The 22,254-nt window shown below is 40.5% G+C and overlaps 1 protein-coding gene across 6 annotated transcripts in view; it reads right to left on the bottom strand.

The window, feature by feature from the left end:
- The window catches only part of ino80 (INO80 complex ATPase subunit), a 39,997-nt gene that overhangs the window by 7,390 nt on the left and 10,353 nt on the right, over positions 1-22,254 (bottom strand). For all 6 annotated transcript variants that reach the window (XM_055044253.1, XM_055044257.1, XM_055044256.1 and 3 more), the window contains exons 19-29: positions 22,130-22,247; positions 21,950-22,035; positions 20,299-20,466; positions 19,980-20,113; positions 19,081-19,148; positions 18,896-18,989; positions 18,556-18,757; positions 14,846-14,986; positions 14,153-14,378; positions 3,781-3,908; positions 371-465 (exon numbers count right to left, since the gene is read on the bottom strand). In XM_055044253.1, coding sequence (XP_054900228.1) covers positions 371-465; positions 3,781-3,908; positions 14,153-14,378; positions 14,846-14,986; positions 18,556-18,757; positions 18,896-18,989; positions 19,081-19,148; positions 19,980-20,113; positions 20,299-20,466; positions 21,950-22,035; positions 22,130-22,247 — 1,460 coding nt within the window. The remainder of the gene's footprint in view (positions 1-370; positions 466-3,780; positions 3,909-14,152; positions 14,379-14,845; positions 14,987-18,555; positions 18,758-18,895; positions 18,990-19,080; positions 19,149-19,979; positions 20,114-20,298; positions 20,467-21,949; positions 22,036-22,129; positions 22,248-22,254) is intronic.

Raw genomic sequence — 22,254 nt, 5'->3', positions numbered from 1 at the left:
TAGTGTAAAAAAAAAAACAGAATCAGAGAACTCTATTTTGTTTATTTTCTCCACATAAATCATCTTCTTAATTTTCCTCTGGTCACTCCCACGCTCCCACTTCTTTCCAGTAACTCTCTGCCCTCCCAGTTTGAAAACCACCGTCCTGAATGCAAACAATGGAGTAACACAGGGGCCCGTGAGCCATGCACTAATGCGATCCAGAACACGTGGACGTCAAAACACAGGCAGATACACATGCTTATAATATCTGGACATTTGATAAAACTGTTTACTGATTGCTATAATATACAGAAAGGCCAAATTACAAGGTGTTATTAGCAAGGAGAAACATTTGGTCTTAGCCGCAGACAAAAACCACGTGACTCACCGGCTCTGGAAGTCGGCCACCATGTCTCTGCGTTCGGAAATCTTGGAGGACCCGTCAAGGCGAATGTAGGTGTGTTTTCGATAAACCATATACTCCTGGGAGAAAATCAGACAACCGGAAGTGTTAAAATGGAAGGAGGATGTACAGTTTTCTGCTGATTTCAATTTTTAGAACAACCAAACATCAGTGACCTCTGCGGTCTGGAGGCCTCACAGACAGAGGAGTGATTTGAAGGCAAAAGTTTGTTAAAACAAAGTCGTCACGAATGATCCAGGGGAAATGACAGAGTACCTGCTGATTAGACAAACAACTGTGCTTGCTTCCACTTTTCAAACAGAATGAATAAAACAGGTCAAACGCTTCTGAAAAAAGCACAAAGTTGGGAAGTCGGTGGACCTTCAAGGATCGGATTTTGAAATCTACTGACGTTTTTCCTGCAGACTTGTTGAAATCCAAGTTTTTTAACCTCTGCTGCAGAAACAATAATAATAAAAAAAACAACAACATCACAGCGACTGCAGATTGACCTTAACAGGATCTCAAATATGTAATTCTACTTAAGTCTTCCTCTAAGGAACAGATAGACGCAGAAGTGCTATTGATTTCATTTTAAGAGTTGAGAAATATTCCACTTTATCACAATAATCTGTCTGCAATGGCAGCATTTTTGTCCAAAAAATATCATAATTCTCCTCTTTTTTGCGTTCATTTGCTAAACCCAGGGAGACACTAAGAAATGTAGACACTGATACACCGACACTATATCCTCCCAGAAGTCTGCTAAGCTGCCCTGTGTGTGTGTGTGTGTGTGTGTGTGTGTGTGTGTGTGTGTGTGTGTGTGTGTGTGTGTGTGTGTGTGTGTGTGTGTGTGTGTGTGTGTGTGTGTTGGCGCGGGGGTGTGTGAGGGTCTGAGGAGCAGGAGCGTTGATGAGGTGACACGCCAATCCCTCTTTAAGTACCGCCATGAACTTGCGACCTCCTCGTTACGATGCCCTCCAAAGCAATGAAGCAGTCACAATCACTAAAACCAATCAGGGTTCACCTCACGCAATCATTAGCGATGATAGCAACGATTTGACACCATGTTTTCTGCGACCCTCTTACCCCCAACACACACACACACACCAACCACCCCCTCCAGACCTCCGTTATGACACCCGGGCCCTCGGTCCCACCAGGGCCTGCCCTCCTTGGTCTGTCTGGCTCTGTTCCCAACAACCCCATCTGCTCTGAATGAACACTACATTAGGAACCATTAGCACGTTCTGGTCTCCAAAAATGCTCCCAATCTTCCGGGATAAGGTTCTTATTTCTTCCGAGAACAAAGTCGCCCAAGAACAACACAGAAATGATCGGGGCGGAAGTTTCAGGACAGCATCTTGGCCGTTATTTCTTAGAGAGAGCAGAGAGACTGAGAGCTTGACCTCTAACAGCTGCTAAGTTTCTTTAAGCTTTAGGTTGTTTTTTTTTTTTTACAAAGCATAGATGACATAATATGTGGGTAGTTTAACATAGATGATATGATTTAAGGAATACGTTTAGGTCATGCTCAATTTCTACGGTTTATTTTCCTCATTGAACCATCAAAAGCTCGTTAGGGACTGAATTTAAATAATAATAACAATAATAATAAAAGAATCTTAGTACTGGATACAGAAAGCATGACTTGATGATTAACATAATCATCACAGTTCCTGTTTTTTGCCTTTTTTTAATTTGGATGTTTGTAGCCAGTATTTAAATGATAGAGCAACAAGAAGAACTTTTATTAACACTAAATGATCTAAAACAAGAACATTACAGTCTGAAAATAAGACTCTGAGTCTTTTTGTGCAGTATATTTAAATATTTGATTTCGACTGTATAAGCCAAATAAACAGAAGGTGAGAAGAGATGAAAGGGAAATTTAATTCCTGAAATTATTAATAAAATCCCATCCTGATGTTGGCATCACTCAGTCATGTTCTTCTACCCCTGTTGTAAGTAATGCTACAGGTTTTTAACTGGCAACTTGTTTTCTAAGCAGCCAACTCAAAAAAAAAATAAAAAAAATTGAAGGTATCGTCTTGGTAGGTCATTCTTGCTGTCGGGTTTATTTTCTTCAGGCTGCGTTGATCTCGGTTGTCCATCACTCGACAAAATGACGCCACTCAAGAAACCAGCAGCCAACAAGCCACAAACTCATAAAATCTAACAGAGATTACCATCAGCCTCTCCTTTGCTGGAAAAAGGAGCTCTCATTTTGTGGAAATCAAAACCAGGTGCAGGATTTCTTCTTTTTTTTTTTTTTCTTTTACCAGTAAAAAAAAACACAATGCACGAACACCACAGCCGGATTGGGTGAATGTATGATTTCATTCCGGATACCTTTTGCCTCTTAGTGAACTAGATGCTGTCACACCTACCCTAGGCTCCCTTCCATTACATTGTGAGGTCACTTGTCAACAGTCTTCAGTGATTCACGAGGCACACAACCTGCGCTGGGAAAGCTGGCAAGAGGGATATTAAAAGAGAGTGGCTAGCCTGCTTTATCTCAGCCATCTTAAGTGTTTTTATCAGTCCTCCAGTCTTACGGTCTTAAAGGGGAGGTATTTCTGCTGTTTTCCAGACACACAGGAAGGCGGCCCTTAACCACCTGGGTCGAGTCCATCTGCCATCAAGAAATTTGGCTGCGGAAACAGCGCTGCGCTGTGTTCGAAAGGGGAAGGAATTCCCAGTGACATCATGCCGGAGATTTTTGGCTCCACTGTGATGTTTGCAACAAATATGGTGGCAACAATAGAGAACTGCATCAAATTTGTTGATGTAGTATCACCATCCAGGTAGTGTGAAATTCATTTTGGATATGAATTTCACAGCTCCCGACCTCTGATCAGGTCAGGGCTAACCTAGAGGCGCTGTATTTGATCTAAAGATATTTTTCCAGCTCTAGAGTCAAAAATACCAAGATTATACAGGAACATATCTGTTTATTCATTTATCCAATGCAGGTAGGAACAAAACAAAAGGACAGGCGCTCGTCACCATGTTGATCATTTTTCTGGTTTTACCCTAAGGGGGCGAAAAACAACTCTGATCTTTTCACCTCATCTCTTTCCCATCGAATCGCATTTCTTCCCCCTCCCACCCAAGGGCCTTTGCATCTTCTAACTCTTCCTTCTTTCTTCACCACTTGTAGTTATCCCTCCCATTTGCCTGGTTCCCTGGCAGATGAGACCCTTCTAATTAGCTCTGACCTGATAATTATCCATCTAACGAGGAACAGGGTGGCTTATTAGGGGTGTTGGAGCTCAACAACTAAGTAACAGAAGGCCTGTGATTCAACTCATCAGTACAGATCATAAATGTGTATGTAAGCAGACAGGTTGCAGAAATGAGGAGTGTCTGCAGGTGTGTGTTTGTGTTCATACCTCCAGCAGGTCTATCATGCGGGTCATCTGGGAGTAGATGAGGACTCTGTGGCCCTGGGCCTTTAGTCGGTCTAGAAGGATGTCCAAAGTGTGGAGCTTGCCACTCTCTGTAATCAGGCTTTCTTTATCTAAAAAAAAAAGAGAGAAATAGATTAATTAACCCCAAACCATTCAAGAAAGAAGATCAAGAAATACGGAAGTTGAATTGTTGGGAGTCTGTTTATGAAAAACTAACTGTGTTTATTTTGTTTCTCTAAATTAGCTATTTGATGTTTGCACCAATGTCTGCTTTTTAAACAGATATGGATGCATATCTTGCCATTACAAATGACGAATATTTGTTATTGTTACGTCTGTCATTAATACAAACTCTGCATGCCCATGACGTATTTAGCCTTCTACATTAGATGGAGTCTCAGTGGTCATGGTCGTCCACACTCGACACACGCTAAGACTAAGATGCTTAAAAAAAAAGAAAAAAAGAAGGGACCCCAGGATTAAACCTTGTGTTACTCCACATGTGATGAAAAGTTCCAAGTGACACAAATTAGTTCCTGTTCTTTAGGAACACTCAAAAGGTGTCTGTTTTGTGGAGAACAAATTGATTGTCTCACGTATTACTACTTAATTGTACCAATTTATTTTTAGCATTTAATATTAAATTAAGTAAACAAAGCAGTGGTGCTTATCAGCTGACAATACAGTATTGCACTTTAAGAAAGCGACACAAACATTGAACAACTAAGCCTTATAGCTTGAGCTGATGGCACATCAGGTGTTCACTTGACTCGGAACAACTGACCAGCGAGACCAGACCGGGCAGCAATCTGACCCCGGCTCTGCTGCTGAAATGGTTCTCTGATGAGGAATTAACAACATGTGGCACAATGGCAGAATGAGGAAAAGGTCACGTTGCTATCGACCAAAGAGAGGCATACTTCGGTGTTTGACCCAGGGGTCGTGGCACTGGGAGATGACAAACTAAGGCTGACCTTGTTGGCCAGGGGTTACGAGAGGGTCCCAATGGGGCAGTCGAGTCTGTCCATCTTGGATTTAAATTGACAAAAGTCTTCAAAACACTTGTTTGCAGTTTAAACCTAAACTACAAACAAGTCTTAGGTGCTTTTCTTCCTACAAAGTGATATAATCAACCTTGCAGATCTCATGTGTCCTTAAATAAAAAAATAAAAATAAAAAAAACTTGATATGAAATAATTTTAACTGTATTCTACATCACTTTCTCGATAATTTCTTGCACTTTAATAAAAATATGAACCTCTGAAGAATTCAGAATTCTGATTCTTTTGACATTTACTCAATAGAACTCTATGCTAATCTGTACCCAGACTGAACTCTGCACTGTGACCCCGGTAGGATAATCCCCTAAAAAAAAAGGTCACATCCTGCAGAAGTGTTAAAGAGGAACAAATGGAAAAGATGAATAGGCAAAATGCTCTGGGGAGGTTCTCAAAAGCTCAATGACATTTAGCAGCAAAGAGGTGTTAGCCTGGTAAATACTTTAAATCCTGGTTACATGAATGTAAATATCCTTGAAAACAGGATTAGTTAATGTCATTTGCTCCCTCTGACAGATGGTTTTCAGATTCTCCACCTTTTTACAAAATTAAAAATGTGGGACAAATCATTTTAAAAAAAGGATGTTAATGTTTCTTGTCAGTGATCCTTTCTCAAGAAAGCCTTATAGTTTCTGTAATCTGATGAAGTAAGTGTAAGCCATTATTATATGAAGACGTTAGGTTTTAAACTTGACCTCGTGTTGTATCTATATTTGAAACTCTTATTCTGAAGTAAGACGGGAAGTAGTTCTTGAGTGGCTCTGTTTCATTGACAGAACATATTTCATTTAATCTTAAGTTTTGGTAAAATAAAGTTTAAATAAAAATAATTAAAAAAAAGACTACCCACCGAAGGCAAATAACTGATAAGTGAATATGCAGGTGATACAGAAAAACAGGGGGAAATGGAGGGAGTGATCAAAATCCAAAGCAGATTTTACAAAATACACGTTTTGCACTTTTGCTGGCATGAATCCTCCACTGCGGCTCCAATTTGGTGTGTACTTGGAGGTCAGCATCAGACAAGGTCTCAGATAACCACCCTAAACCTGCCTTCGCTGCAATAGGAGCCAGTGCAGCGGGGGAGTATTAGGGCGATTCTGTTTCCACAGAACCCTTCTTGGAATTAAGAGAGACAGTGATCTTAAAAAGTGCGAGGCGGAGGAGACAGTGAGACTTGCAGCGGATTACACACGAGGAGAGAAAATGGTCCAGACAGAGTGAAAAGGGGGCATTAGCCCCACTGGTGGCGGTGGTGTTGTTGTTTTATTGGATGAGACCGGGGCTCCTCACCACAGTTGCCAGTCGATCAATCACTGGTGCTGAGTCAAGGGCTCTCTAAAACCCTTGACCCTTGACAGTGGGGCACACTGACATGCAAGCAGACACATTCACCACTTGGCACAGATATAAATGCTCATATAAGGCAATAGTCCTCAGCTCTTGAAACTCATCTGTTTCTGTTTAGCAGATTCAAGTGTCCAGACGCTGAAACTCTCAGTCTCAATCAACCACGGTGATACCATTACGTTCAGATCTGGGTGTATTCACCTATTTAATAATACTGGGCAGTATTCAATTTATAAAGGAAGTGATCGGCAGAAGGGAAACAGATTGAATCCAACTGTGTTGATAGACGGGGGGGAAACATCCCTACAACCATTCAAACTTCTCTAAGCATAGAAAGAGGTGGTTGAGTTCAAAAACATTTACTGCTGCGTGCAATCTAAATATTGCTGCCGAACTCTACGCAGGGATGCCAAGAAAATGAATAATTACAATTTGGGAGGGCTTCAGTGGTCTGGGCGATTCTGCCATAACACTTATGGCTCACGTTATGAGCTACATGTGGTTGCAGAGAAATGCATGACCGCTGCAAACTGCATGCAGTAATAATGCTTTTAAAATGAATTACTAGGGGCTCGGGGAAGCTTAAACTGAAAAGATCAATCCATGTGAAATGCGTAACATTCGGTTTCTTTCACTTTTCAACCACAAGCTTTGATGTGTTTTATTGGGGTTTTATGTTATTGGGCAACGTTAAGCAGAGCATAATTAGGAAGTGAAAGGAAAGGCACATGATGGACGGAACATGATGGCTCCTTGAAATGCTCTGAGTTTTGGTTTTACACTCTAACCTTGGTCAGGAACACTTTGCAGATTTACATCTGACTTTTCTTTTATGCTCCTGGAGTTTCACGATGGTGTGCGTTCCCTAATGTTCGCACAACAGTTTGGTTTATACAGAGATTAACTTACACACAAGGAGGACTGAAATGATAAATCGGATTAGGTCGGACAAATTGTGATTAATCGTGATTAACAATCGCAAGTCCTATTGCTGAAAGAACAATGACAGCACACATTAAAGCGAAACTTTACAAAACTGAATACATTTTTCATATAAAATATATATATATAAAAAACTTCTACCCTTCATGTCCTTCAATCAGTTTTAGCTTCATCTAGTTTAAATTGAGCAAAACCTTTCGATATCCAGTTTTTCATCAGTTAATCCCAAAAAATTTAACACTCAGAAAGGGTTGAGATTCTCACAGCATGTTATAAGTATTATTTATGCATTCTTTGCTACAAATAATCAAGTATAAACTAAACTATGTTGCATTTTTTATGTTCTTATTTAAAAAGGGAATTGAATTATTTGTATATTTTAATGTACTCATAATGTTGCATAGAAAAGGGCATAAATGAAAAATCTGCACAATGCGACAATTTTTTTAACCGAATAATCAATTAATCGTCACAAGCATCGTCAGAATAACATATATATAAACTGATTAATCATCAGAATGACCTACAACTAAACTAATTGTTTGCTGTGGTTTTACACATGAGTGGAATCTATTTATTAATTTGGTAAATTTTGAGTGATGTCTTTTATTTATGACTATCCCAGTAGAGAGGCTAGAATGCAAATTCACCGCAAATTTTCAGCATTGTCATTATGAGGAGGCTGAAGGTGAAATTAAACCCAATTTAATCCCCTGAATCCAAAACCCAAACTTGAAATCACTGAGACTTTTTAGCTTACTTGGAACTGTGAATAGCAAAGAAAATAAAAAAAATTTAAAAAGCTAAACTAAAGAAATCAAGCATATTAGCCACACCCCACAGCAAATGCAGTCACACCACTCTACCGTTGCTATGGGTACACATATCAAGCTACACCACCTGCCCTGTCCCGCTTTCAAAACACCCCCAACCCCCATATCTCCGCCTCCCCTCATTCCGCTTCAGTCCAATCCAGCCTAACAGCGGTATTCATACACCCAGCCCTCCCCACCTCCTCCTGTCCTCAACGCCTGCTGGCAGATTAAGCTACACTCCCCCTTTCTGCCTCATCCACCCTCCAGCTTCTCCTCCACCACTTCAGACCCCCCCATCCCACCACTCCCGCCGCCCCTTCCCCACGGCTGCTGTCCCCCGACATTGTAATTCAATCCCTGCAGGGCCAAAGCCAGGGGCCTGACATGGTCCTGACCCAATTAGAGGCGTGCTGCCAGCTAATTAACCCGAGCCACAGCTCCTGGTGCCTGATACTCCCAACCCAAGTACGGTGTTAATTTCATTAATATGCCACTACTACTGTCCTGTCCCCCGTCCCCTCTGCCGAAAAGCAGACCTTTCCCTGAGCGGCGAGGGGAGCGAGCCAGATGCAAGCGAAAGAGAGGACGACGAACGACAGCCTGGGTCCGGGCCGAGAGCTGGTAAAGGAAGATGGATGGACGGTTATGTGAGAAAGAGAGACAGATGGGGGGCCAGGGAACAGGTCGAATTTGCGATCGAACCAGGCATCAGCTTCTCACTGTATAATGTCACATTACACTGTGCAATCAATAAGTCAATGAGCTACACTTGTTCGCCACCCGCCAATAAAAGAAAGATTAGCTCGAAACAACTTTGCTGCTTCTGCACATACTGACAAAATCAGATCTAAACTTAATTTTTTCCTCCCAGAAGCAGCGATGGGGAGAGATAAGAGCCAGATGCCAGTGGGAGGCTTTGGGGGCCAGGCAGCGGCGGGGTTACTGACAGAAAACAGGAGGGTATTTACCTTGGTGACGGTTTACAGACAGAAAACAGGAAGAAAAAAAAGATCAGCCTCTAGAGAGAGAGAGTACAAAGTTAAAAGAACATGCATTTCCCATAAGCCCAAAAATACGCCCGGGTGACAGAGTAGGGTACAGATTGAGCGATGAGCTGCAATGATGAGAACAAACACAAGCACACGATCCGCCGTCTCTCCGCAAAAAAGGAAGATGGAGCTCTTCTTTCTGGCAGTCTGGGAGCAAAGAAAGAGGCAGACAGTCATGCCACACCGCAGCGCCTCTGTCATTAGAGGTATATTATCACTGAAACGCCACAGGAGCGCAGATCAGAGCCTCCACAGCAGAGTCATAGCAGGATCGTGTGGCTAATGTCTCCCCCTTCAGGCTGCTTTGGATTTCAAAAGTTTTTTTTTGCCGCTGATTATTTCCCATAAATTAAAGCAGGAAACTTTCTCTTACGAACAGTCAGCTGGCTAATTTGTTTCCTTATATATGCTGAGAGTTAAAAAAAAAAAAATGCCACAGACGGCTGGCGGTGCCAGTTTAACGCAGAGTCAGTCGGCGGTGTGGTGAGGCTGACTGTCTGTGTTGTTTTGTGCCCGTCTATCAGAGGGCCGGGGAAGTTTCCTGCCATTTTGCCGGAGAGCCGGGTTTCTTTGAAGGGACAGGAAGGCAGGACTGCATTTCCCACAGTCTAATGTGAGCCTCATGGCCTAGAAGCGACAAGCCTCTCTCACTCTCTCTTTCTTTCTTTCTTCCTTGAGGTCTGGCTGATACCGAGGCACCAAAGCTTCCTTAACAATCTGGTGGACTATTTCAAAAAAAAAAAAAAGTTGTCTGCCGTGTCCTACATGCATGCAGACTTTCACAGTAGACAGATTGCAGTTCGTATAATAAAGCTAAAAACAAACACGCAAGGAGTCGGGTTTACAGTGGAAAGCCTGTTATTTTGTTAAGAGGTTGCTTCTAATTACTGTATGTGAGACACAGGCCACACAGATAGCAAGGCCAGCCGCACCACAATGTGCTCTTGCTGCATGCAAGTTTACAAGTATTTCGTTTTAAATAGAGTTAATTTGACTGATACTGAATACGATCTCGAGCAGAAGTATTTATACGACTACAACCTTTTGCATTTTATCACCTTACATAATGAGCTGGAATTATTTTGTTCTTCCAGAAAAAAACTGAAAGAAATGTAATGCTTAATTTTAAAGTGAAAAAAAAAGGCTAAAAAAGTAAAAATGTGCCTCCTGACTGTTCCTACATTTAGGTATGTTCTCTAACAATCCTCTTAGGACTTCACAGAACAGTTGTATTTACACTGATATTAAAATTACACAAAGGTGGACTTTATGTACTAATGCAGAAATTCTGAAGGGAAATCGCTGCACTGGACTCTTTTTTAGGTGTATTAGAGTAAATGGGTAGATTTTAATTTGCAAAAAAAAAAAGTGAATAAATATCCATCAATGTTTTTCTTTCAATTAATAACTAGGCATAGAATCACAATAAAAATATGATTGCATACTGTTGCAAAGCATGTCAATAAGAGCTGATATTTGCAACATTTTCCAGCTCAACTTGAGAAATACTGAGATTAATTCTTGTTTTCCAAAAGGCCTTTTACAGCGTCTGTGTTCATCTTTTGTTTGTGGCTTTCTTCCTTTAGGCATGTCATCAAGACTTCAAAAAGCAGTACAGCCTGTTTGAGATTAAAAAGGAACTTGTTTAATTAGAAAAATAAAGCTTTTGTAATGACTTCACAGCATGTTTTGGTTCATTGTTCATCAGATCTGTGAAACCACAATGTTTTTTTTTTTTTTTTTTTTTTTTTTTTTTGTATTTGGCCTGATCTGAACCAGGAAGAAAGTCCATTCCTTCCAATTTGTCTGGCTGTGTCTGTCTTCTGTCCTGGCCCAGCTAACGCTCAGAGCCAACAACGGCCATGCAATCGACTATTTCTAAGTTGATTTGTGATTGTGACGCACAATTGGAACAAAGTTCTTCACATGTTTTTCTTCTGTTGTAGGCTGATATTCATTAACATAGAAAGTGCCTTGACTTTAAGGTGTTTGGATTTTTCATTTTCATGCTGCATTTGATTAAAACGCTTTTGAGTTGCAAGTCATAAACACTGTGGATTTGTTAATTGTGTGTGCTTAAAACACAACAACAATACAAAAGTGTCAATTTTATGCATTCAGTCACTGAAGATAGATGTCCACAAGGTTTTTCACAACTCCGGTGCCACTGGTGTAACAAAGTAAAAACACTCAGAGACGCTAATAAATACAGTAGTTCAGACTTGCACCCTTCGTTTTATATACAAGGCAGCCATTTGGGATATACTCTGATTTGTCAGACTTTTCAAATTATAATATCAACTTCAGGAGGAGTTTGGTTTATGCATTTTTTGAGATTAAAGTCAAAATATTATGCTGACAAGAAATCTTCAGCCACTTGACTGTTTGAATTGTGCATGATCATTAGGATCCGGATAGTGAAATTCACACCTATCAATTGAATTAGGCGAATATTAATCCTGCCTTGACGTCACAGTCTCTTTTTAACTGTCTATAATTAAGGAAGAATTGACAAACTGGGAATTAAATTTACCCTGAATAGGATAGAAATTAGTCATGCTGTCATTTCATTCTCAGCTTCCAGTATCCAGCATGCTGAGGTGAGTCAAATTTTATCATTACAAACAATTTGTACTCCTAAGCCCACAATTATTCAAACCCCTGGTATATTTATGTATAAAGTAAAACTTGAATTTTGCCAACATATTCCATCTGACTGAAAGTAAAACTGTGGAGCAGCCCAGGTAGAATCGCAACTCGACTCCGCTAAGAGAATTTGTACAGGCAGCTGAAGATTAGTGTGATGTGGTTCCATCAGAGACTCCTATTTCTATTTGGAAGAACAGAACAGATGATTTGATCACTTCTAATGTTCCTCTTCACTCTTTGGTGCAAATAACCTTGTCTTTGCGGCCTAAAGACGACTCAATTCCCATGAACCAAACAACTGTGTGACAGTTTCTCTAAATCAAACTGTGTCCTCTATCCTGCCTCATCCATGGGACTAGCTGTCAGATCTTGGTCATCTTTACTTATGTCAAGGCAGTTGTTAGAAAAAGTGCTTCTTTTTTTATAAAACATCTTTCCGTCATGGAAATCCTGCCTGCATAATAAGATCAAAAAACAAACAAAATCTGTGGCCCAAATCATTACAGCTTCAATTGTTTTTTCCTCCTCTGTGTCCTGATTCCTAATAGGTCCTCTGATTAGATTCCTCCATCGATATCAGTAGGCAGCCCTACTCACGCCATGGCGCTCAAACAAACAGTAATTCAGTTCTGCCATTTGTTCCTAAGGTGTGGGGCTGGGAGCGCAGAGGAGCGGGGAGGGTGGGAAACTTCAGCTGAGCTACTGTACATATCTGAGCCTTGATGTGGCAACAATGTGTTCAGCGCAGGACGGGTGCCGGCGCGTTGGGTCACTTCCTTCCTACTGGGGCTGAGAAAGAAGTGGGAGACCAGACGGGCCGAGAGGCCACGGGCCAGATACCGATTCCAGAACAGCGCTTGGTGCTGTCTGCTCCTTTTTTCTTTTTTTTTTCAATCCAGAAACAGAGGTGAGGCCGTCTTCGGTTTTCGTGTGCGAGGACAGCCAATGCCGACGAGCGTGGGAGAGTGTGCGCGGCGAGCTGGGAGAGACACCTCGGGCCCCCCGTGTGAGCGCTGCACAAGTCCCTGAATGGGCCAGATTGTACACAAACAACGCGCATACACACACACTCACTCGTGCACGGACGGACCATTTATTAGTGTTACCTAACTACGCACTTGAACAATGAGCAGTGGCTAAACTTCCTCGCTTTGTCTGCCTCCGTAGAACTTCACAAGAGCTTTCAGGCTGTTCTCACACAGACACACAAATAGTTGTTTGGTTTCTCACATTTACATACAAACACTCGTTACGAGCAGATGCATTGCAGAGATGGAGGAAAAAGGCTGAATAAAAAGCCTTCGGATATTGCAGCTATATGATTTAGTCATTTTAAAACCTGGCAAGTTGGACTTGTGCAGACATTCATCACAAAAAAGAGCAGTCATCAGAATCTAAGACAGACGCTTTATCATAGCGAGAGCGGGTAAGCGGGTCAGTGAGAACGGACATGTTGTCTGTAAAATGGCAATGGCCTCCGTGACCTCAGACATCCATCAGTCCTCTGAACCCTGGCAGCAAATCATCTTCCACTCCACTTCAGCCGACCCCTTCCCTCCGCCCCACTGATAAAATTCTGGTAAACTGGAAAACCCGCACATGGACACAACTGGCACTAATGCCTTGAGCCAATGAGCTGCTCTGATTGATGCGAGTGAATTTCAGCAAACGACTTTTGCAGGTAAACTTGATGTTAGGTTGAGAGCTGCTGTGCCAGGGAATGTATTCATAGCCATTGAATTTTTCTACTTTTTTAAATTCTTCGCAACAAACTTTCATGGGCTTTTTATCCATGAGGTAACACTAACAAGAAAGTGGAAGAGATATCATAGCTGGTTTAGAATAGTTACCATTGGTTACCATGGGCCTCTTGGTTGCTCGTCTTGGTGGGGTTGAAATTTTTCGAATGTCGGAATAAACATTCAGTCCATTTGAATGCAGTAACTGAGCCAATGATGACCTTCCATAGTGACACGGCTCTTAATAACTTTATAACTTAATGATGAAATTTAAAATAGCCAATTGGTGTTTTCAAATATAGATGTAAAATGCAGGTTTTTAATGTTTTTTTAAGTCTTCCCACTACATTTGCACTAAATTTCCACAAAAACTGACAATAAAAGTACCAGTGACACGCTTTTAGATCAATTTTTTTCTTATCTATGTGTTTCATCATTTTCCGTCCCACTAGAAAAAAGTAGATCTATATTATTTTATGTTTATCTTCATTTTAAATCCTAAAACCAGAAATAAAATGGTGGTTCCATAAAAACAATGACACGTTATATGAATCTATAAGTTGACTTGTCTTTTTCAAAAAGTCATCTGACATTTGCGGCTCTGAGTTTTATTTGGCTGTCCCGAAAGCAAATATGGCTCTTTAGCTTGTAAAGGTTGAGGAGAATTAATTGGCACTATTCAACAAAATCACAAAGTAATCTGTTTCAAACTGGAGAACTAAAACCTGTGTCCCGAAGCGACCAGTGCTTACCAGGTATCCGTATGAAGGACCATCCGTGGCGAGGCTGGAGGGCCATCAGCCCTCCGGGGGATTGTGGGTGGATGGTGTTAGCCCTCATGCGCCAATCTGAGGCGAGGTCAGGGGAGCCGTACAGAAAGCACTGCTTGTAGACCGTCCCCCCACCGCCGCGCATCATCCGCCACTCGTACTCAGCACTCCGGTCGGCACAATACCGCTCCATGGGAACTGCCGTCACCTAGGCAACCAGAGATAATTTGAGTGATAGAGAGAGATTGAGATTTGTTTTTTTTTCTTTTTAAAATAAAATTGAATCTGAATAAATTAGATTAGATGCATGCTCCTGTAACTAAAATGTCATTACGGTTTTAATGAATCAGCAGGTTCTGATTGTGTGTGTCCATGTGTGTTTCTGTGTGTGTGTGTGTGTGGGGGGTACATTGGGAGGAAGCCTAACAACTGAAGAACAACCTGTGTGGAGAGCTTTCTTTTGAGGCTGTTTGTTTAAAGTGCAGCTGAAGGGCCTGACGGTCACCCCCACACACACACACACACACATTTCATAGATGACAGCTTCTCATTGTTAAAAACCAACACAAAGCAGCGCTTCCCTCTTCTACTTCTACGACCACCCAAACGCAGTCAAACCGACAACAGCGGCCATCCACACAAATCGGTGCTGGCGCATTTTCTTTGCGCACTGACCTTGGGCGTGGCGGCCAGGAGAAACTTGGGTGGCAGCATGGCTTCACAGGGTCGGAGCGTAGAGGTGGCAGAGTTTCTGTTGTGGATCCTCACATCTGCGTGACCCAAGATACCGGGCCTGGAGGCTGTAAATACCAGATCCTGAAGGACACACACACACACAAAGTGTATAAATGATGAGAGGCAAGTTAAATTCCCGAACCCCTAAAACCGCAATTAATCTTAAGTTGAACCGTGGAAAAATGGAGCAATAAAAAAGATATTAAAGATTTGTGGGCATGCTGTGGTGGCATTTGCACAGCCGATGTATGGAGGCCTTGGTCCTTGACGCGGCCGTCGTGGGTTCGACTCCCAGGCCCGCCGATATTTGCCGAATGTCTTCCCCTCTCTATCCATCCCCTTTCCTGTTATTTTACTTTCAAAAAATACGGGCCACTAGAGCCAACAAAAAACCTTGGAGAAAAATTGTAAAAAATAAATAAATAAAAAGATTTGTAAGCCTAAGTAAGAGTATCCAGGGGTCACTGAGTGCAGAGGGGCTCATGATTTTTCTAACTTCTCTGTCTGCATATTTAAACTGAGCTGACTAATTACTGAAACGCTTACATAATAAGACCCATAAAGCCTTAAATCACTATGGTAAATCGAAGATGCCAAAGCTGAAATGTGTTGATTAAAATGTGTGAGAGTGAAAATTGACTGTATGACTGAATATGACATTTGGGCAAGAAGGTGTGAAACAAATTCATACATCAATACATTTTTGGAACAAACGTACTTCATGATAACAAGTAATCTAAGAATAATGCAGAGGTTCATTTTCGGGCAGTATGTAGGAGTGTTTACCATTGGTGTGCAGGCTCACTGTGGCGACAGTGAAACGACACACGTAGTGGTCTGCCACTTGGTGAGACTGCCACCTAGTGGCAGACAGAAAAACAGCTTCACAGATAACATTTAACCAAATGTAGGCACAGACACCAATGCTGATGGTTTCTCTACATAAAATGCAGTGCATTAAAAAAGCTATTTATATGTTTTTTGGCAACTCAAACTACAGCTCCAAACTTCAGAGTAGTTTATAAGGATTTTACTCGCTAGATCAAAATGAAGTCGTGCAAAATTTGCAAATTGTAGTCATATGATGTTTTTTTATTAAAAAATGTGGCTTGAATTTGGCTTTTTAAAATCACGTTTTAGTGCAAGTCTTTAGAGGTCAATGATTTCATAAGGACCAGTGTATGTTAATCAACACATGAACATTAAAACAACCATAAAAATCAGATTGGAACAAAGGGCTAATTTTCATCTGAAAAGAAATAATTTATAATGGTACAAATGACCAATTTTAAAAAGCTAGTCACACTCACAAAAACATCTGTTAATTCAAATATTTTAATTTAAAACATAAAAGCGATTGTTAAAATGATTTTTCTAAAACTGCTCTAATTTGTTGCTCAGAACTCCCATTAGGGCAGGGGTTCCCAAAGATTTTCTTCTGGGACCCCTATGGATTACAATAAAATCCCCCCCAAAAAAGAAAAAAGAAAAAAATCAACTGGGCACACACATCGTTCAACCAGACATAAGCCTATGCACATATTTTGTTTTCAAACTCCACTGAAGTTCATTTCACGCTTCAGGTTGCGACAAAACACACTTCAAACCATCTTTACAGTGAAACACTTTTGTTTAACTGTTTTTTTATTATTATTATTATTCATCCGCACCCCTTCTCGCATTCCCTCTGCAATGGCATTGCGTTCCCTATAAGGGGGTAAACTTGATGTTAGGCTCCCTTTGGGAACTAATGCATTAGGGTGTCTTAAAACAAATGTGTGCTACTCTTAGAAATTTACATTCACTAATTACGCACTACTCCATGTTGGTCTAATACATTTAAAACCTTGAAGTTTGTGTTCATAACATGAACTTTTGCTAGGCACTCTAAATGGAATATTCAGTGGTTACGTGCAGGAATATTCAGACCCTGTTCTTCCACAGGAGCGCCAGAAGAACCGATTATAAAACTGACCACAATGTCAATCATTCAGACAGACAACACCGATGAGCCAAGAAGAGAGCCATGGCTCTCTGTGCCAGCGGCACCGAGCTTTACAAGAAAAAGGAGCAGCTGTCGGAAATGGGCCAAAATCACAGGAGTGAGCGTCTCCTACGAATAAACGTGAGAGCCTGGGGGTTAGCGTGGTCAAACAGCACATGTACAGTCTAAACTCTCCTGGTATCCACAGGATTCCAGGTTTTATTTTGGCTGCACCAGGAGACAAAATTGACATGTAATTCAGCTGTGATGAGGCTGTCAGAGGAAGAGGAGGATGAAATTACCCCAGTAGTGTTTTCCAACACATTAAAACACAAGTGACAAGGGTTGGTGATATGACACAAATCTGACCACATGCAACTCTTTACTGGGTAAAAGTTGACTGGACATGAACTGCTGGACTTCTCTTTGAGCTCCTAGCAAACAAATCAGATGCATTTTTGTCCCCTGGTGGTCTGTATATTTAAACTGGCAGAGGCGACGATTCCCATAAAAATTTTTTTTAAAAGCCCCAAAACACTATGAATAATGCACTGTCTCAAACCAGCCATGTACCTCACAGCTGCAGAGCCCTACACACATGAAACAGTTTGTGTGCGCCTGAGAAGAGCTGTGTTGTGCTGCGTCTATCCCCAAGGTAAAATGCTGGCAAGCATTTCAAACTCCGAAGCAGTTTTAAGGGAACAAAAAAACAATACAATGTCGTTTTTTTCTCACTGAATGTTTTGTTCTCTCCCACAAACCACCAAAACAACCAATCATTGTTATGAGACTCATTTGCCTGTTGTTTGGCAGACAAGCTAAGTTTCAGTTATTTTATATGGGAAAAATTACACTTGTTTTAAGTTTATTTCTGTCGAGTGTAAGGCTGGGCATTTATTGTATTGTTTGCTATTTGTCATGATAAACTTCTTACGATAGGAATTTTGGTTTATCGTTTCCAGGAATTCTGCAGCTTCCACTAACTCAAATTTATGACCTTTTAAGACCATCGTGACTAGAATTTAAGACCAATATCCTCACAGAAATGTTCAGTCTTCATTCAGCCAATAAATTTGCACTTACCCATGTGTATCAATAAATTTGAAAATATAGCAAAATACAGTTACTGTGAGATGTTTAGTAATACAAATCACATTTCTTTATGAAACTGACGGCCTAAAGAAGCATATTCCAAATATTTAAAGGCAGCATTTGTGTGTATGGGGCTCTGATTGCTACGCCATGCAGTCACAACCATTCCTTAATTTTGAATGATCAGCAATCAACCAATGCTTACATATGAAACCAATCTTGCCTTGTCTACATCTGCGTAAGACTGAAAATCTGGCACTGTCACATTTTGCTCTGCTGTGTTAGAGGGCTGACTGACAGACTCGGCCACATCTGTACTTGCACAGTTAATCGTTTTCAACTCACTGTTGTCGACTTAGCAACTTTATATATGGCATTAAAAAATCATCAGGTCAGGCTTTTTAAGGATCAACGAAAACAGAAATCGGTACACCTTAAATTTTTCCCAGAGGATATTGGATTCATTATCGCCTTAAAATCAAATTTTAATTATGTTTTTTAGTGTTTTACGAACTCTTCAACATTTCACAAGAAAACGGAAGGTGCCTCTGTGTATCTGTTTTCTTTAACTAACCTGGAGGACAGGACTGGTTTGTGTGTTGGGGAAGGCGGTTGGTTTGTTGAGCCATAGGATCAGATCCCTGTGAGAAAGACACACACTTTTGCGCTGTATCCTCCCTGTGTCGCCTTCGTCTTGATGCTCCCCGATGGAGTCAAACAGGCGTTGATAGTAGAGCCGGTAAGCAGCTTTCAGGGACAGGAAAAGACCTAACCACCTGAGAGACGGACACAAAAACACAAAATCTATTTATAAAAATTTAACCCCCAAAACAAAAGTAGGGTGCAGAATGCAGAATAATCGCTTCCCTCATAATAAATTCCAAGCTAGTAAATGGATGACTTTTAATACTCACCTCACTAAGGTGCCTTGCAGCATCATATTGGACATTTCTGCTGGTGACACATCAATAAAGCGCAAGAAGGAGAAGCAGCTTCCTTTTTCGTCATCTGAGAGAGAACAGCCAAAACACAAATGGAAATGACCTGGCACACAGAATGGAGTTGTTGCCACGTTTTATGTTTTCTGCTTGGTGCTCACCTTTCCTATGAAAAAGGGACTGGTGGATGTGATTTGGCGAGAAAGGAGAAAAAAGCACTTGTAGTAATCTGAGAAAAATGAGAAGAGATGCAAGATCAGGTTATAACACCAACTGTGAGGAGTAACACCATCCGAATGCAATGTATTAGAAAACTATTTAGACCCTTAGATATTCAGGATTCAGTGGATTTGATTCAGATTTTATGTGACAAGCCAACATAAAGGAGTGCATAATTATAAGTAAGGTCCAAAGAAGGCGATGCATGGCTTTAAACGTTTAAAAATAAATACATTTGAGAAGTGTGGGGGGTGGTTTTGTACCCACCGTCTTTATTCTGATACCCTTAAATAAAATCCAGTGCAACCAATCATATTTAAAAGTCCCATAGTCAGTAAATAAATTTCATGTGGGTGAAATTTTTGCTCAATATAACTATTACAGCTATTACCAGCTGCAAAAAGACAAAATAGAATAATGTCCAGAACTAATTCTGAGGTTTTGTGACAAGACTTGAACATTCCTATTCCTAGACAGTCTCCATTCAATCTGACTGAACCTGATAAATGTATTTTGAAAAAAAAAAAAAACAGTAGTAGAAACACTAAAAACTTGTAGCTGTGACTGGGTTAAAAGCTCGCTCTAGAATGTTTTGTGGATTAAAAATATGATGCTTAGCATGCATAAAAAATATACAAGCCATTAACCTTTTTCATATTCTACACAATCATTTACTCTATCACATAAATCCTATTGAAATAGATTGAAGTAAACAAAAAAGGGAATGATTAGTTTTTAACGACTTTGGAGATTAGGCATCAGCCTTGATTGAGCTGGTGTTTTTTGTTTTGTTTTGTCTTTTTTTTTTTTTTCCAGAAGGTTTGAGTGAAGAAGAGCGTACTTGTTCTTGGCCTGGTTGTGTGTGTGGACGAGACCATGCCGGTAGAGAAACTTGGAAATGACGTATGGCTTGACAGACATGTGGAAAGGGGAGCGGGTTTCCTGACGCTCAAACAGGTCAGGGTGGTTGCAAACCTGCATACAAAAGCACAATTAGAAGTGATTCTCTCTGAAAATACAATTTATGGATACATGATTTTGTGGCTAACTAGAAAAATACACAGAAGAAAAAAGTCCACTTTGTACAGTCAAGTCGCTTCACTTAATTTGGTTTACTTTGGAGACTGGATAGAAAGAAAAACAAAAGCAACAGCACATGCCTTCCTAAACTGCATGACCAGGTTCATGAGCGAGGAAGTGGTGCTGCTGGCCTGCTGGGCCGTGCCCATGGAAGACTGCAGGAGATCCTCGATGGAGATCTTGTTCCTCAGAGCCTGGTAGAGCAGCCTCTGACGGGACGTCAGCTGGCAGTAGGTCAGGATCTCAATCTGCAGAGCGGGAGAAGACAACGTTGCTTTGAGCAGCACATTGATTGGGCCTCTCTCATGATGTAAGGGTCGGTGGCTATAGTCCTCAATGTGCCCATTTCCTGTCTGGTAACTATCAATAAAAGCCATTACGTTCATCAACGGGACTCAGTTTATCATGATATGTCTTAAAAAGATAGATTTATATATTTTGCTCACTTTCCTTGCTAAAAGAGAAATTACAGAAAATATTTTCAAAAAGTGGCCTTGATTTTAATCAGACCTTCTGTGAATTGAAAGGCAGATTAGGAGCCTATCTAGGAGAATTTTTTGTTCAATTAAGAGAAAATACTGATAATATTAACCAAAAACAGCCACAATGTTACTAGACCAAAAAAAAAACATCTTAAAATTATATGAAAAGAACAGTTATTTTACTGAGAACAAAGTTTTTGGTTTTCAGGTTCTAATCTGACCAGCTCAGATTGTGTAATTCTTTCTTCGAATTAGACACAGTTGTTTCAAAGTGCTGTTACTGATAATAATTTGATACTGATGTATTAAACTAATAGTACTTCTACTAAATATTATCTATTTTTACCAAAGTAAAACTTCACAAGATGCTCATTTAAATTTTTTGTAATTTCTTTGTTACTATATTTTCCCAATGTTACAATGTTATTCTTGTACTTTTTTTTAACTCTATGGTTTTACACATGTATTTATGCAATATCATGAGTTTACTCTCATAATAAAAATAAATAAATAAGCCTCCCCCAAATATTCTGTCATTGCGTTGATCTGAATTCAGAGTTCAAATAAGTAGAAGCTGTATAGAAAGAAAATATTTTAAAAACAAGATGGTGGCCTTAGGTGTGCTGACATCAATCTGAACTATCCAGATTTTCCAAAAACTAAATCTTCAAGACCCAAAAGTTCAATTCACTGTTTTCATTGATCTCACTGTGCAGAAGCACAATAAAAGTAAAGGAAAAGCAAAAAAAAAAATCAACAGCAAAACAAAAGACGACCAATAAGTGTGGAGAAGGAAGAGAAGAAGTAGCTGGCAGGGCTGTTCGTGGGCGCCGAGATGAAGAAGTGAAAAAAGACAGATGTGGGGGAGTGATGAACTCTGCCACTCCTCTGCATACCAAAACTTAAGTGTGTGTGAGTCCAGCACACATCAGGAGGATCTGACAATAAAAGCTTCACTCTCAGGCTTATTGCAACACTTTACGTGTCACTGAGGTGAGCAAAGAGGCAGAAAGAGTGGAGAGCCGGAATAATTCACACAATTAGGATATGAGGTTTTATACCGCACAGTTTTAGACTGAACACATCTCAAAAATATATCAGTTTTCATTACATTTTTACAATAAAAATATGCCTAATCATTAAAAACCCACATTCCTTCTTGAAGCCAGTTCAGAACTGCAACTAATCCAAAAGATAGTTTGACCAAGAAGTTTGGTCAAACAAACAAGTTTTCTTTTTTTTTTTTCACCTTGTCTGAGAGTTCATTTTCCACATCCTTCTTGATCCTGCGCAGCATGAACGGCTTGAGGATCATGTGCAATCTGGAAAGCTGATCTTAAAAGAGAAAAAAAAACAAGAACACAAACACAACATATTACATGCAAAAGTATAAATAGCAAACTGAGAGGAACATTTCTGTTGCACTCACTCTCATCGATGGCAGACTTGTTCTCAGCGTGGCTCTCGATGTCCTTGGAGAACCATTCGTTAAACTCTTCGTGGGAATCGAACAATGTGGGCATGATGAAGTGCAGCAGGGCCCACAGCTGAGAA

The sequence above is a fragment of the Poeciliopsis prolifica genome, unplaced genomic scaffold (genome assembly GCF_027474105.1).
Source record: "Poeciliopsis prolifica strain line A6 unplaced genomic scaffold, Auburn_PproV2 SCAFFOLD020, whole genome shotgun sequence".
In the NCBI taxonomy this organism is placed as follows: Eukaryota; Metazoa; Chordata; class Actinopteri; order Cyprinodontiformes; family Poeciliidae; genus Poeciliopsis; species Poeciliopsis prolifica.
This window is presented reverse-complemented; position numbering and strand designations above follow the sequence as displayed.